The 14,208-nt window shown below is 45.2% G+C and overlaps 1 protein-coding gene across 1 annotated transcript; it reads left to right on the top strand.

The window, feature by feature from the left end:
- The first annotated feature begins 404 nt into the window (after positions 1-404).
- Positions 405-8,582, top strand: TFAP2C (transcription factor AP-2 gamma). Its single transcript, XM_027697372.1, has 7 exons — positions 405-452; positions 1,704-2,180; positions 2,441-2,492; positions 3,988-4,210; positions 4,846-4,964; positions 6,335-6,476; positions 8,297-8,582. Exons 1-7 carry the CDS (start codon positions 405-407, stop codon positions 8,580-8,582), a joined length of 1,347 nt encoding a protein of 448 aa, XP_027553173.1.
- Positions 8,583-14,208: the final 5,626 nt, after the last annotated feature.

Below are 14,208 nucleotides of genomic sequence, written 5' to 3'. Positions count from 1 at the left end.
CCCTTCCCCGCGGGGTGGGACTGGCCCCCCGTGCCCTGAGCGCTGCGGGGGCGTTGTGGGGGCTCCGGCTCCGCGCTGCCCGCCCACCCCTCCGCGGGCGCGGAAGGAGTGGCTTGGGGCTGCGCGCTCCCTCCTGAGTGGCTGGCGGCCGCGGCGCCCGAGCCATCCCTGGGGAGGAGTTAGGATAATCCTATTGCCATTAAGGGCGTCTGGGCAGGGAAAAAAACCCGAGTGACCATAAGCGCGGAGGGTTAGTCCGTCATCTGCCTTCATGCCTGCCAACTGAGCTCCGTCCGGGGGGCCGCTCCTCTTCCCCAGCGCCGACGTGGATTTACCGCCCGTGGGGGGGGGCTGAGCTCTCGTCTGTTTTCGGCTCCGCACACCTGGTTTGGACGCTGGACGCCATGTTGTGGAAACTAGCAGATAATGTCAAGTACGAAGAGGACTGCGAGGTGAGAAGCGCGGGGAGGGGGCGGCTGTGGGGCAGGAGGGTCGGGCGTTGGGCAGCGCGGAGCTCCGCAGCCCCCGCGCCGCGCTGCCCGCCCCGCTCCCTCCCAGCCGGCGCCCGTCTCTTCCGCCTCCCCGCCGGGCGCGATCTATCCCTGCCCGAAGACCCCCGGTTTGCTTTTTGCCTTTTTTTTTTTTTCCCCCCTCTTCGGAGGTGCGAATTGATTTTTTTTTTTTTAACCAGTCTTTTGAACTCTCGAATAAAACGGGGTGAAAGCCCCGGCTGGGAGAACTGAGCTGGCATCCCGCCTCCCCCACGCGCCCGTGGAGCAGCGCCGTGCGGGAGCGGGTGTTCCCGGAGCTGCGGGTCCCGCTGGGGCGGGCGAGGGCCGGGCCATGCGGAGGGGCCGGCCGGCAGGTAGCAGCCGGGCTGGGCGAACCCTTCCCAAGCTTCTCGGAAGCGGCTCCCGCCCGCCGCGAGGTGCTCCCGGGTTTTGATCTCTCCGAAAGCGGCCGTGTCCCCCTGTGCCCCCCCGGCCCCGCTCCGCCTGCTCGGCTCCTACAGATTAGCTGCAGTCCCCGCTTCACGCTCCATTGGGACCCCATTCACCTCTTATTAACTAGCCCTGTTATTTTAATGACCGTGAAGCCAGAAGCTGCTAAATCTCTGGATCAGCTCAATGTAGACATTTCAGCTTTGACTGCTGAGACTGGAAATCGGGGTAGCAGCGGCGATGGGACGGGCTGGAGGCAGCCCCGCCGTCCCTCCCGGCCGCGCCGCTGCCGTCGGGCAGAGCCCCGGGACCTCGGGAGGTGGGAGGGATGGGGGTGCCGGGGACCCTTGGGCCTTTCGCTCCAAGGGCGGCGGGTCCTCAACTCCGGGCTCCGGTATCTCCTCCCCAGCGAGGGCAGCGCGGCGGAAATGAAGCTGCGTCGCTGATTTGAATTTTTCTGATTTTAATGATTCTTCCGATGACTTGCCCAAGCGGGAGGGTTGGTCTGGTGTAGTTGCGATGAGCAGAGCAGCGAGAACTGGTTTGCAGTCTCTTCTCTGGGAGCGGGGCTGACTTCTTCCGCGAATTGCCCTACTAAGAGCAAGCTCCCTGGGCAGCAGCAGGGCGGCTCTCGGCTGTGCTCTCTCCTTCCCCAGTGCCAGCAAGTGCCACCACCCGCGGCCCCGTTTCGCCGTGTCCCCGAGTCCAGGCTGCCCCTGATGACGGCCGCCCCCTTTTCTCCCACCCCTCTGTGCTTTCCAGGACCGGCACGATGGGAGCAGCAACGGGAACCCGCGGCTCCCGCACCTCTCCGCCGTCAGCCAGCACCTGTACAGCCCGGCCCCGCCGCTCTCCCACTCGGGCGCCTCCGACTTCCAGCCCCCCTACTTTCCCCCTCCATACCAGCCGCTGCCTTACTCCCAGTCCAGCGACCCCTACTCGCACCTCGGGGACCCCTTCTCCATCAACCCCCTGCACCAGCCGCCGCCGCCGCCCCCCAGCCAGCAGCAGAGCGCTTGGCCGAACCGGCAGAGCCAGGACCCGGCCGGGCTCGCCCCGCACGGCCGCCCCGGGCTCGTCCCGCACCTCTCGGCGCTGGAGAGCGGCTCCGCCGGCAGCCGCCGGGAGACCTACCGGCGCTCCGAGCTGCTCCTGCCCCACGGGCACGGGCTGGACGCCTCGGCTCTGGCCGATAACCTGGGCCTGCACGACATGGCTCACCAGATGGAGGAGGTGCAGGTAAGGACCCCCCAGACATCCCCCTCGGGCCGCTCCGCGCAGCGGGGGAGGCGGGACAGGCACTCCCCGGGCACCGTCCCCTCCTGCACATCCCGGCTTTACCTGCCCCATCCCCGTCCCTGGAGAGAAATCCATCTTTTCTCCCCTTCGGCCCTTGAAATGGGGACGCGCGGGGATGGGATGGGTTTCCCAAAAGCCACCCAGCTTGTTCCCTCTTAGCTCTTCAAGGTGCGAAACTTTCTCCCCCTTTCTCTTTCCAGAATGTGGAAGATCAACACTTACTAATGCATGACCAGACAGTCATTAGAAAAGGTCAGTAAGGTGGCACCGCTGTTTTACTTTCCCTTGTCAATAGTTAAAAGTTTAATGACGCACCGGTGAAGAGACGCCCTATTATTTTTATAGAGACGGATCCTTTGGGATCGGGAGGGTGGAGGGGTTTTTATTCCACTTTCTCAGTCGTTGGATTTTTCTAACGCTGTCCGAGGGAAGGTGGCGGCGGGGACAAACCCCCAGGGTTGCCCCGGGGTGAGACTCCTCCGGGGGACACCGGCTGATCCCACTAGTGTGCTCTTGTGTTGTGGCTTTAATCGAAACCGGGACTTTAAACCGAATTTAATCTACCCTGGAATATGTGTGTGTAAAATGACACGGGGCTTTGCTTTTTGTTTGTTTGTTTGGGTTTTTTTGTTGCTGCTAGCACTCGAAGACAGGGGGGTTTTCCCTTTTTTTTTTTTCCAACTTTCTTTTTAACTTCTTTGCAAGACTTGAGAAGGGAATGAGATCGCTGACAGAAGCCTGCTCGGCTTTATCTTAATCGAAATTGGTTTGTAGCTGAGATTTTGAGGAAGGAGGGAGACGTATTGACTCAATTTACAGTCATTTAGGGTTTTTTTCCTTGCTTTTGTTTTTAAACAAATTTGTGCTAAAAAAAAAAAATCAGTGGAAGTTTCCTCTGAAGACTTCAAACAAATACCTAACTGAGGAAAAGCAGAAGTGTGTGTCAGAGCGCTGATTGCTGCCTTCAGCTCATGGGAGAATAATTTCGCTGTCAGATGCACCACTGACAAATCTTCCCCCTCCGGGAGTGGGGCCGATCTCAGCTCTTTAACCCTTTCGCTCGGTGCCCTGAGCCAGCAGCACATCACTGGGTGAACTGGGTGGCTTTGAAAGGGCATGGAAAAGCTGGATCAGTGGTTTGCTCCTTCCAACAAAGCCTTTGTCGTCCCTTTTCACCTTAAGGCTGAAGCTATTAAGGAGCAACGCTTTACTTTCGGTTCTGCCCTGGGCTGCATCCCTCTCTGTTGTTGTACTGTCTGTTATGAATTTGTTGGGATTAAATTCCAAAGGCAGTTTCTTAAATCTGCGTGTGTGAGGTGGAAGATGAACCCCAGCGGGAGCTGGGAGGTTTCTCCCTGCCCCGGCTCGGAAAGAGTTTTTGGCAGTAGCTGAAGGATGCTAATTTGGAGTCTGTAGTTGTGTCGGGCTTTTCATAAGCACGGATTTGCTAACTTGCAGCCTGCTGCTTCAGAGATGTGGGGTTTGTGCGCCTTGAAAAGCATTCTTAGTTGTGTTCAGCAGCTCCTTGGAATCCGGTGGCAAAGTCCAGCTGGTCGGGAATAGTTGTGGGGACCTTTCGGTCCCTGTGCCCTAGATTGATACTGGGGATGGGGGTCAGTGGTGTGAGCATTTAATGCCAAACGAAATCCTGCCTTCTGGGTTGTTTTTCTAGAAAGGAAATTCACTTGCCACTTCCTATTTATTTTTCCCTTTTACAAAATACCTGCTTTCCCTCCTCCTCCTGTAGGTCCCATTTCCCTAACGAAAAACAGTGCTCTGAGCCTCCCCTGCCAAAAGGATGGATTAATTGGGGTGGTCATAAACCCCAACGAAGTGTTTTGTTCCGTTCCGGGGAGACTTTCCCTGCTGAGCTCCACGTCGAAATACAAAGTGACAGTAGCAGAGGTGCAGAGGCGGCTCTCGCCCCCGGAGTGTCTCAATGCCTCTTTGCTAGGAGGAGTCCTCAGAAGGTAGGCTGCACTCCCCTTCCCACCATCCCCTCCGTGTCTATTGTTTGCGATTTCCCTTGTGCTGGGGTGTGAGAGCGGCCAGATCAGCATAACGAGGAGCTAAGAAAGCCTTTTAGCGAATTACTGATTCTTAAGAAGCCCAACGACACTGAATCCTAATAGGCTTTGGAAATAAAACTTCTTTACACTTCTGCTACCTCTCGAGAAGTGCTATTAACAGCTCTGACAGCAATTCTCATTCTCTGTTTAAAGTTCAATTTTTGTCTCAAAACCAGCTCATGGCCAACACAAACTGTTTCCCCATGGAACCATTTTTTGATTAAATCTTGTGGTCCTGATTAATCATTACAAGGACACTTTAGATGTCCTTTTTTGCATACGCTTAATTTGGCTTGTGATTGTCCTACAGCTGTTGGTTTCAGTGGTGCAGTTAGAAACATTTTGATTTCGACCTGCTGTGTTTCATCCTGGCTGGTTTGTAGTACAGCGTTTAAAAAGTAGGTCACTTGAAAAGAGCCTGTTTTTTATCTTCACCTCAGTAGAACCCTATTGAATGTCAGTAACTGGAATTTCTCATCTTAAAAAGAAGTGTTCCCCCAAGATAAATAAGTCCACTTTTTTCTCTTTAATTACAGAGCCAAATCTAAAAATGGTGGCAGATCATTAAGGGAAAAACTGGATAAAATTGGCTTGAATCTTCCTGCTGGTAGAAGGAAAGCTGCAAATGTGACACTATTGACATCTCTGGTGGAAGGTCAGTCTTGTATGTGTCTTTAAAATGAACTTTTTTCCTTTGTGTACAGCTTTTATCCTCTGGGCAGAGCATGGAAAGGCTAGAAAGCCAGTGAAAGTAATGGAGAGCTTTTTATTTATTTTAAAGTGAGCATGATGGGGATGTTGCCTTTGAGGGACTCCTGTCCCCCTTCTTCTCCCTTCAAATCTGGTCCCTAAGCCCTGCTCACACAAACCCAGCTAATGCTCCTCATCCTCACAGCTGCATGGAAGGGATGGTGCAACTCTCCTAAGTGCCAAGATGTTCAAAAACCATGTTTGTCCAGTCTGTGTTTCTTAAAGGTTGTTTTGGGTTTCATAAAGGTGTGTGCAGGGCCAGGCAGGGATGGTAAAAGGTGTGAAACTCATCACATTAGTGGGTTTGGTTCCCTATTGGGGAACTTTAAAAGTCTGGGGCAGCTGACTCCAAAGCCTGGCCCTACCTCAGCGGTATCCTCAGAAGCTTTTCTAATAAACAAGAATATAAAGTGAGATTTATAGCTTTTTACTTCCTGATAGGAAACTGGAGCCCCTTTAATCTGTACCATGTTCTGTGGCCCCTCTGTCAGCTACACTGACTTGAAGGGTGTATATATATATGTGTATGTATGTGTGTGGTTTTTGTTTGGTGTTTCTGTTTAAAGCAGCTCCTGGTAGTGGCACAATTTAATAGGAATAGAAGCAGCAACTGAAATGAAAAGTGAGGAATGATCTAACAATACTGCTAATTCACTTCTACATCAGCTCAAATAAAAGAGCAACTTCCATTTAAGACCTTTCCTTGAAAGTTGGGTTTCAGAGAGCTGATGTGTGTGCACATGCACACAGGTACCTTGCAGATAATACACTGACCATGTCAATCCATTTTTTTGTAAGTCTGATCAAATTGCTTTAATGAAAAAAAAAAGTGGCCTAGTTTATACACCTTGCAATTTTGTTTTCTATATGAATATGCTTACAAAAAGTAGAAAACAAACTGAAAATTTTTATTGGATAAGTGGAATTTTGTTGCCAGATATTCTTAAGTTCAGTGGATAATTTGATATCAACTGAATTCTGTTCTTTGCTGTGCAGTTATTCTGGAGAGAGACAGGAGTTTTTCTTATATAAAAGTAAGATAATTTTCTTTTATAGCAGGTACCATGTATTTTTCTCTTTCTTGATGCAAACTTGAAGAAACACTGATCCATCCATTAGAAAATGGTAATGAGTGATATAGTAGTAATGTAGTGTCCTTTTCTAAAACAAGAATACACTTAAAAAATTCACAGCATTTTTTTCCTCAGTTTCTCTGATTTTCTTCTGATAAATGGATGTTACATCATTTAACAAGCACTCTTTTACACACACCAGGTGAAGCTGTACATCTTGCTCGTGACTTTGGTTATGTTTGTGAGACAGAGTTTCCTTCCAAAGCAGTGGCTGAATATTTAACCAGACCCCACATGGGCCGCAATGAAATGGCAAACAGAAAGAATATGCTTCTTGCTGCAAAGTAAGTTTTCAACTTTGATTTTATTTTTTTTTCCTCTCCCTTTTAAACATGCTTTTGTCTGCCCATGAGTATCTGTGACTGCGGAACAGTTTGGTACATTTTCATGTATAATTTTAATTGAGAAGATGAAGCAATTCCTTTTATTTGGTTTTGGTTTGAATTCAATTGTGGCAGCTGTTATTTTAGTCTGAACCAATAATAATAGGAACAATCCTGTAGGATAACTCAAAAGAAAAAGAACAGAACTGGTCCAAACTGCTTTAAGCTGTAGTAAAAACATCAGGAAAATGTCCTGTACCCAGACAACTATACCTCTAAGGAGAGATGTCCCTGGGTCTGACAGGGTTGAGGGTCTGGAATGCAGGTGTGGCCTGGGAATGTGAACCAGTGTTGGGACTGGGAGCAGGAGGTGGTTCCCCCCTCTCTGTCTGTGCAGTGTCTCCAAGCAGAGTTACTGGTGGGCGTGCTGGGCGCCAGGGAAGCTCAGCCCCCGTGTCCTCCTGACTGCCTTTGGCAGTAGCAGCACACAGCTTTCCTCCTGGGACACTGGGAGTCAAGAACTGGATAGTCCCTTTTTCCCTAATATGGCTGAAGACTTTTATAGTTCACTGGAAGCCATCCTTTTGTAGGTGTGGAAAGTCCCTGTGCTTAAAAGTAAATTCCTATTACAAACCTCGACAAAGAGGGAAGGAGGGGTCAAGAAGAGCAGCTTGGTTATGGCTGCTCTGCAGACACTTTGTACCTGTAAATAAACCACGTCCTGAACAGGTCTCTGGTAGGAAATATCTGTGTTAAGCTAATCTTAAACTGGTGGCTGGTGTGCTTGCTGTCCCCTTCTTCCTGCTGAGGTTCCTTTCCCAGACTGAGGTTTAACAGAGCTTCAGTTCATGATTTGTTTTGGTCTGAGATGTTTTCTGGTTTGGGCTCAACGTAATTCCCTGTGCTTGACAGCACCCTTGCTCTGCAGAGGATATGAGAAAAGTTTGCTTCAATTGCAGAGCAGTGTAGCCTGAACCTTAGGCTCAGATCAGGCATGCAAAACACATTCCTGTTGCTGAATTTATCCAGCCTTCCTGAGAAATATTCTCTATCTCTTATAAGTTTAGAAATCTAGTCTCTCTTTCCTATAGTTTGAGCATGATGATAATTTTTCCTGAGCGCTGCTCTTTCTGCTCATTATTGGTACTGTGATTGGCACTGATAATAATCTTCTGGAGGATGTTTGTGATTGAGAAACTCTGATAAAAGTGATGATTCTGTTAAGACTGCTCAGCTCCTGTGAAATCCCTTCGAGGGGACAGATTTGCAAGCAGCAAACAACATATGCTGGAGCATTATTAACCACTCATGTTTTGCCAGGCATATGTGTTAGTGTTTGCAGGAGCAGGGCCTCGGTCTCTCTGGATGGGGGGCATATACATAGAATATACACAACTAAATTGAATCTCCTGTTCAGCTGCTTGAGTCTTTTTAAATCACTAAACTGCAGCTGTGAAAGTTCTCATAGAAACTAGCACTGAATTCCCACTCCCCCCCTTAAAATCTGGAGCAAATGATGCAGAGCCAGCCAGGCACCAGAGGTGGGGAGATCATTTTGCAGAGTGTTTTGATGATGTAGATATAACAGAAGGTTCATCAGAAAGTGGTGCTAATAAACAGGCTTTACTTTTGGACACTGCTCAGGCAGTACTGAATTTCTCTAATTCCCACACGACTGCCAAATATTTGATACAGACTGCTCTGTTATTTTTTTATTTATTTATTTGCTTTTGCATAAATTCCCACCGTGGTGTAAAGTGTGATCCCTTTGTGTCTTGCAGGCAGATCTGTAAGGAATTCACGGACCTCCTCACTCAGGACAGAACTCCTCTTGGAAACACAAGACCCAGTCCCATCTTGGACCCTGGCATCCAGGGCTGTTTGACTCATTTTAGCCTGATCACACATGGCTTTGGGAGTGCTGCCATCTGTGCTGCCATGACATCCGTCCAGAACTACCTAAATGAAGCATTAAAAATAGCAGATAAATCATACATGAACGCTGGCGACCAGAGCCCTGCAGAAACCAACAAAACCATGGATAAAATGGATAAGCACAGGAAGTGAAAGGAAAACCAGACTTTACTCTTCCTCCTAAACACAGACTGGGATCTTCTTGCCAGGGGGAACATAGAGATTTGGTGTTTTTGTTTTTTTCTTTTGGTTTTGTCTTTTTATTATTTTTTTTTTTTTTAAAGAAAGGAGGGGAAAAAGGGGAAAAATATCAATATCATTCAGGATCTTCACTCCTCCTGGATCCATCCGTGAGACAAGTCTTTCTAAAAGCTGCAGTATCCCTTTTCTGTGGAAGCAATTACCTGAAGATAAGTACTTGGTACAATGTATTGAATCCTTTGCTGTAAAAGTGGTGCTATAAAGGGGGGGTTGATGGAAATACACAGAGAGATATATTTAGATTTCTTCTCCACATCTAAGTATCTAGTGGTGACCAGCTTCATGTACAGTTTTTAAGATACAGATTTTAGATTGGAAGCCTGTTTGTTATCTGATACAATTTCAGGGTTTTATTCTCTCTAAACGCAACAGTAACAATAAAGCAGTATTAAACAATGGTATATAGATTTATGTACATTAAAAATTTTTTTATAAACACCTGAAAATAGTAAGATTATTCTGTGGGGGGCTTTTTTTTTGTTCTATTTTGTTGGGGATTTTTTTTTCTTTTTCATTGTTTTCAGATTACCATAAGAGAGTACTAAAATCCTGCTAGACTTAAAAGTTATCTGATGGCATTTGACATGCTTATTTTTTATGGAAATATTCAGGCTTTTAAAAACTGCAGTCATGTTGGCTGCAGTTAATATTATCTTGGTATTTTTTTAATGAGAATAGTTCAAAATGAAATGCTTTTAGAAAATTCACTTTCTGTGTCTAAGGATATTGCAGCTTTATTCACATATTTATATTGTCTTGTATTTTAAATTGGGGGGGAAACTTGAAAGAATAGGCACATACCTTTTTTTGGGGTTTTTTTACATTTTTTTGCCTATTAAGGCCAAAAAATATTTCCAGGGAGGCTTTATGTGTATTAAGGGAAGCAGTGTGTTGAATGTAAATATTTATTTATGTGTAATTTAATCGGATTTGTAAATAATGGTGAACTTTTTAATACTTTTTTTTTATAAATGGGTTTCAAATTTTAATTTTGGTAAGTATTTCAAAGGTAATGGGTAAGCTAAACATATCTTTAGGTTTATGCACAGGTATGTTATACAGGGTATTTAAGACTTTTTTTTTTTTTTTAATCTCAATTCTTGCCACTGAAGATTAGATTTAATCTGAGGTGTATGTTCACAAAGCAATAATTTTGTGCATCATTCACCTGATAACTGACTAGACATGCAAAACGAGTGTGTGAGTTAGTGTGTATGTGAATAATGGAGGTTCCGAACTATCTTTACATATTTGTAAATGTTCCCAATATAATTCTGATGTATATGATAACCATATAATAAAAGTATTCTGGATAGAAGCATGGAATGTTTTGTTAACTGAAAACAGTTCTGTTTTCTTTCTATACTTGGGGAATGTGGGGCGAGTAGCACTAGAGGACATTATGTATTGAGTCATAATCGCAGCACTTTGTTCGGATTAACAGAACAGAAATATGAAGCTGTTTGCCAGTAAAACTAATGGTTTCAATTAAACACATTCTGTATCTCCAAGAATCTTTTTTTTTTTTTCCCTTCCTCAGATGTCATTATCCTGCCTGCTGGCTGCTTAAATAGGCAGCTCAAACACAAACTGCAAGGCTTCTTAATAAAAATCAATCCTACCAGCTTTGTCTCCTAGTGAATCTGACTTTATTAGAATAATCTGTCTCTAATGACAAATATTTGCAAAAACCTGGGGTGTGAAATCTGATAGGTCTCCCATCTGGTTTCAGCCCAGTTTTACTGATTTGAGGAAGTTTACATTTTGCAGAAAGTCCCCAAAGTGCTTTGTGCCTTAGTGGTGAGGCAGGAGCTGGGGCTTTTGGTGTCTCAGATGCAAAATTGCCAAACAAACCTCCCTGAAGAGAAATTGGGCTTTTTCTTTCAGTGCTTTCTGGAAAAGGAACATGAATCTGGGCTTTAGTGTGTCCTTGGCACTTCCACACCTCATCCATCCTTGAGGATCAGTGGATTGGGCAAACAGGAATGGGGACACTGGGCTGTAACGGGGAGTGAGAACTGGGTTCACATCATGGCAGTGTTTCTTCCACAGATGTGGAGAAGTGAAAATATGCACAATTTCTGAATGCTTTGTTTATAAATTATTTTTATGTCCTCCTTTTTCCTTTTAAAGGATAAAGACAAAACACTGACGGTGTGCAGGGAGAAGAAAGGAAAGGGAAGCTCAAAGAAATGAGTGACTATATCAGTGGTGAGCTGGCAGAAAGCTGTTTTTTGAGTTGCCATCCAGTCCCCTTTTCTCCTAAAGAGGTGTGAAATTCCAGCCTTTGCATTTGTTAGACTCTTGTAGCATTTCAGAAATGAGCATTTTGGAACATCTGTAGGCACAAGAGCAGCCAGGACATGATGACTAACTTCTAAAATATACAAACAATATACCATTCTGATCATGTATTTTTATGGATTTTATATATATATATATATACACAGAAAAATGCTGGGTATGGGAAGAGCTTGTTTAGAGAATGCAGTGCTAGAGTTCTGTTCTTTTTTCCTGTTTCTGCTGCTGAACTGCTTATGCAGCATATATAGGAGGATATTTTAGCTACCAGACAATGGAATCTTGCTTTTTATTAATGCACAAACCCAGGCTGTGAAATAATTGCCCCTTGGGATAGGAAATAAGGATGTTTCCATTTATTCCTGCGTGCATTCAAGCAAAGCCAGTCAATTGTCTAATGTACTGACTCGGGTTCTATTCATATGTTTGGAACATTAGAAATGTTGAGTTTCCATTACCTTAATGCTTTTCCCTACTGTATATTTTAGCTGCTACATTATTTTGAGGCTCAGCTACCTCCTAAGCTGTGCCAGGAACATGAAACAAGAACAATGTCTTCTGCTCCATTCACTGAAAAGAACAGTTAAACTGATCTGAACTTGTCTCACATGATATTATTAATCTTAAGGAATATGTTAATAGGTTAGTAACTTCTTGGGGATTCTAAAAGGAACAGAGTTACCTGAAACACAGGAAAGAATTTGTTTGCTTCTTCCTGATCCTCAAAATTTCATGGATTTTACTCCTTTTATACATACTAGTCCTTTTAGCTGGCTAAAAGAAAAAGAAGTTCTAATGTAAGACTCTTCTGAAGTTCCATTTTTTTATTTCCTTTGAAAATAGACTATTCAAATGACTGTCCCATCTTTTCCCTTGCCATTCTCCCAGAAAAAGAATGGGTTTGGTCATTATATAAAGGAAAACGACTTCAAACCATTAGAGTTTAAAAGTAAAAAATCTGAAATTGAGCCTTTTATGTATTGCCCTTCTGCAAAACTGTTAATTTGATACATACCCACAAAATAGCTGAATTCATGTTACTCAGTATAAAAATGGCACGTGGAATAAGAAAATATTTCAACCCTCTCTTGCTTGGCAGTTGGGCATCAGGATTTTAGGGTCTCCCAGGCAGTGCTGGAGCCATGGCAGGCAGTGGTGCTGCTTCCTTCCACCTGCAGCAGGTGAGGGCATGGCCTTTGCAACCCCATCACTTGAGAAATGGTCTGATTGCCACAGATTATTAACTGCAAACCTGAGGACTATTCAACACTCCAACTCATGGAACCATGTGACTTCATGGCACTGTTGCTCTCAGTTTAAAAAGAAATTCTTTTGTACTGTTCACAATAATGAAAATAATGATGCAAAGCTACTAAAATAAAACAAGAAAAAAAAAGAATTCTGTCCCTAGTAAATGATTTCTAAATTAATTTTTGACTCCAGTTTTATTTTGTCCATCACTTATTTCAGTGGTTATGATTTGTTTCACCCCAACCCTTGGCTGCAGCCCTGCTGCTGCCTGTTCCCTCAGACTTGTGCAATATGAATGAACCCAGTAATGTGTCTTGAAATGGGTTTGACTTGCTGCGATAGCTGGCTGTGCTTAGTTGTTGCAGCCCTTTCTCCTCTGTTTTTTTCCTGCATGCAACGTTTTATGTACATCCTTATAGTTATTTTGGCCTAATAGTATAGAGCCCTGGTCATGACAATGGGCTGGGCTTGGTTTGCCTTCTGGGACATGTTTTGCAATAACAGCTGGATTATTTTATGTTATTTTATTTTACTTAGAAAAAAACATAGGGTGCTTTTAAGGCTTTGTCCCCAAACTGTTACTTCACCAAAAGAACATGAGGTTAGGGACAAAGCTGCTTCCTTCTCACTAAAACAAATCTCTGAAGTAGAACATGTTCATGGATATTTGATTGGAACCTGGGAGCCAGTTTTGCTGAGCACTCCAGGGTCCCCTTGGGATTGTGACCCAAGGTCTGCTGGTGAGACACAGGAAATGCATATGGACCATGCATGTGGGAATTTGTTCCCAAACCCTGGCCACAGCCAGAGATACCATGGAATCTGTGTTATCCAAACCAGTTGCAGTCTGTCAGGACATTTCCATGGTGCCAGGCTGCTCCTGCTGCCTGTTTCCTAACATCCCATGATCCATGGGGCTGCATGGGTGACCATCTCTGCCAAAATGACACAGGGCCTACGCTGGAACCACATTTTTGGCAAATTGTTAGGTTCTGTTCTGTATCATTTGCTGCCTTCTCCCTCTTCCATTTTCACTTTCACAGGGTTATATAAATGAGCTTTCTCCAGTTTCAGATGCCCCTTTGCATTCGCTGGCTGTTCTTGCACGTCTTACAAGGATGTTGCAGCTGGTTTCCATGTACCATTGTTGTGTAAGGGCTGGCCACAAATATTCCTTTTTCCCTCTCTTTTGGCTAAACAGGCCTTTTTAACTGGTTCTTGAGAAGGCCTTGCTCACAGGCTACTACTATTCCATGACACATTCCCTAAATATTCCATGTGATCTACAGTTTTACTCATAATTTAACATCAAAACCATGTGATAACACAGACATTTGCTCTCTGCCACGACACTTGTTCATGAACACAGCAGAAAGTTCAGAGACGGACAATGAACCAAATAATAGAATGACTCTTTTTGATGAGCTTTAGAGTTTATATTTTCAAGTCAAGTAGCATCAAATCAAGGGGAAAGCAGCAGTTTGTACTAGGGGTTGGAAAGGTAGTGTTCTTTAGCTGATCATTGCAATAAAATAATTATTTCTAAATAATTGAAAGAGTTCTTCAGTGGTCTAAAATTCTGCCAGCTCTCTTGCTAAAAACAGTGATGTTAAAGCAGAGAGAAGGGAAAATATTTAATTTTGGCCCTCTGGTAGGATGGTGCCAGCCTGGGAGCAGAAAACACTTCTGCCAGGTCTTCATCCTGTCATTCCCCCTTTGCATCACATCAACTCTGTACTGAAAGAACCCCCCCCCCCCCCCCCCCAAACCACATGAACAGTGCAAGTTCTGAGTGAAATGCATTAATTTGCCTTTGTAAGGTACCCTTTATGTTGCATTAGGCTGTTGCTGGAGGGCCACAGACATGAAAAAGCCATGAGGGGCTAAGGAAAGAAACTGGAGGACTGAGGTTGTCCTCTGCCATGTCTGCTGGAGGACCAAGACAGAGCACAGCCTGTGCTGGATG

This window comes from Neopelma chrysocephalum, unplaced genomic scaffold (genome assembly GCF_003984885.1).
Source record: "Neopelma chrysocephalum unplaced genomic scaffold, ASM398488v2 Primary Assembly neopelma1_119, whole genome shotgun sequence".
NCBI classification, from domain to species: domain Eukaryota; kingdom Metazoa; phylum Chordata; class Aves; order Passeriformes; family Pipridae; genus Neopelma; species Neopelma chrysocephalum.
This window is presented reverse-complemented; position numbering and strand designations above follow the sequence as displayed.

Excerpts from the sequence above, each read along its gene's own strand:
- TFAP2C (XM_027697372.1), top strand. The coding sequence starts at position 405 with ATGTTGTGGAAACTAGCAGATAATGTCAAGTACGAAGAGGACTGCGAG. Across the intron at positions 2,493-3,987 it reads CCAGACAGTCATTAGAAAAG|GTCCCATTTCCCTAACGAAA; the intron begins GTCAGTAAGGTG and ends CTCCTCCTGTAG. Across the intron at positions 4,965-6,334 it reads ATTGACATCTCTGGTGGAAG|GTGAAGCTGTACATCTTGCT; the intron begins GTCAGTCTTGTA and ends TACACACACCAG.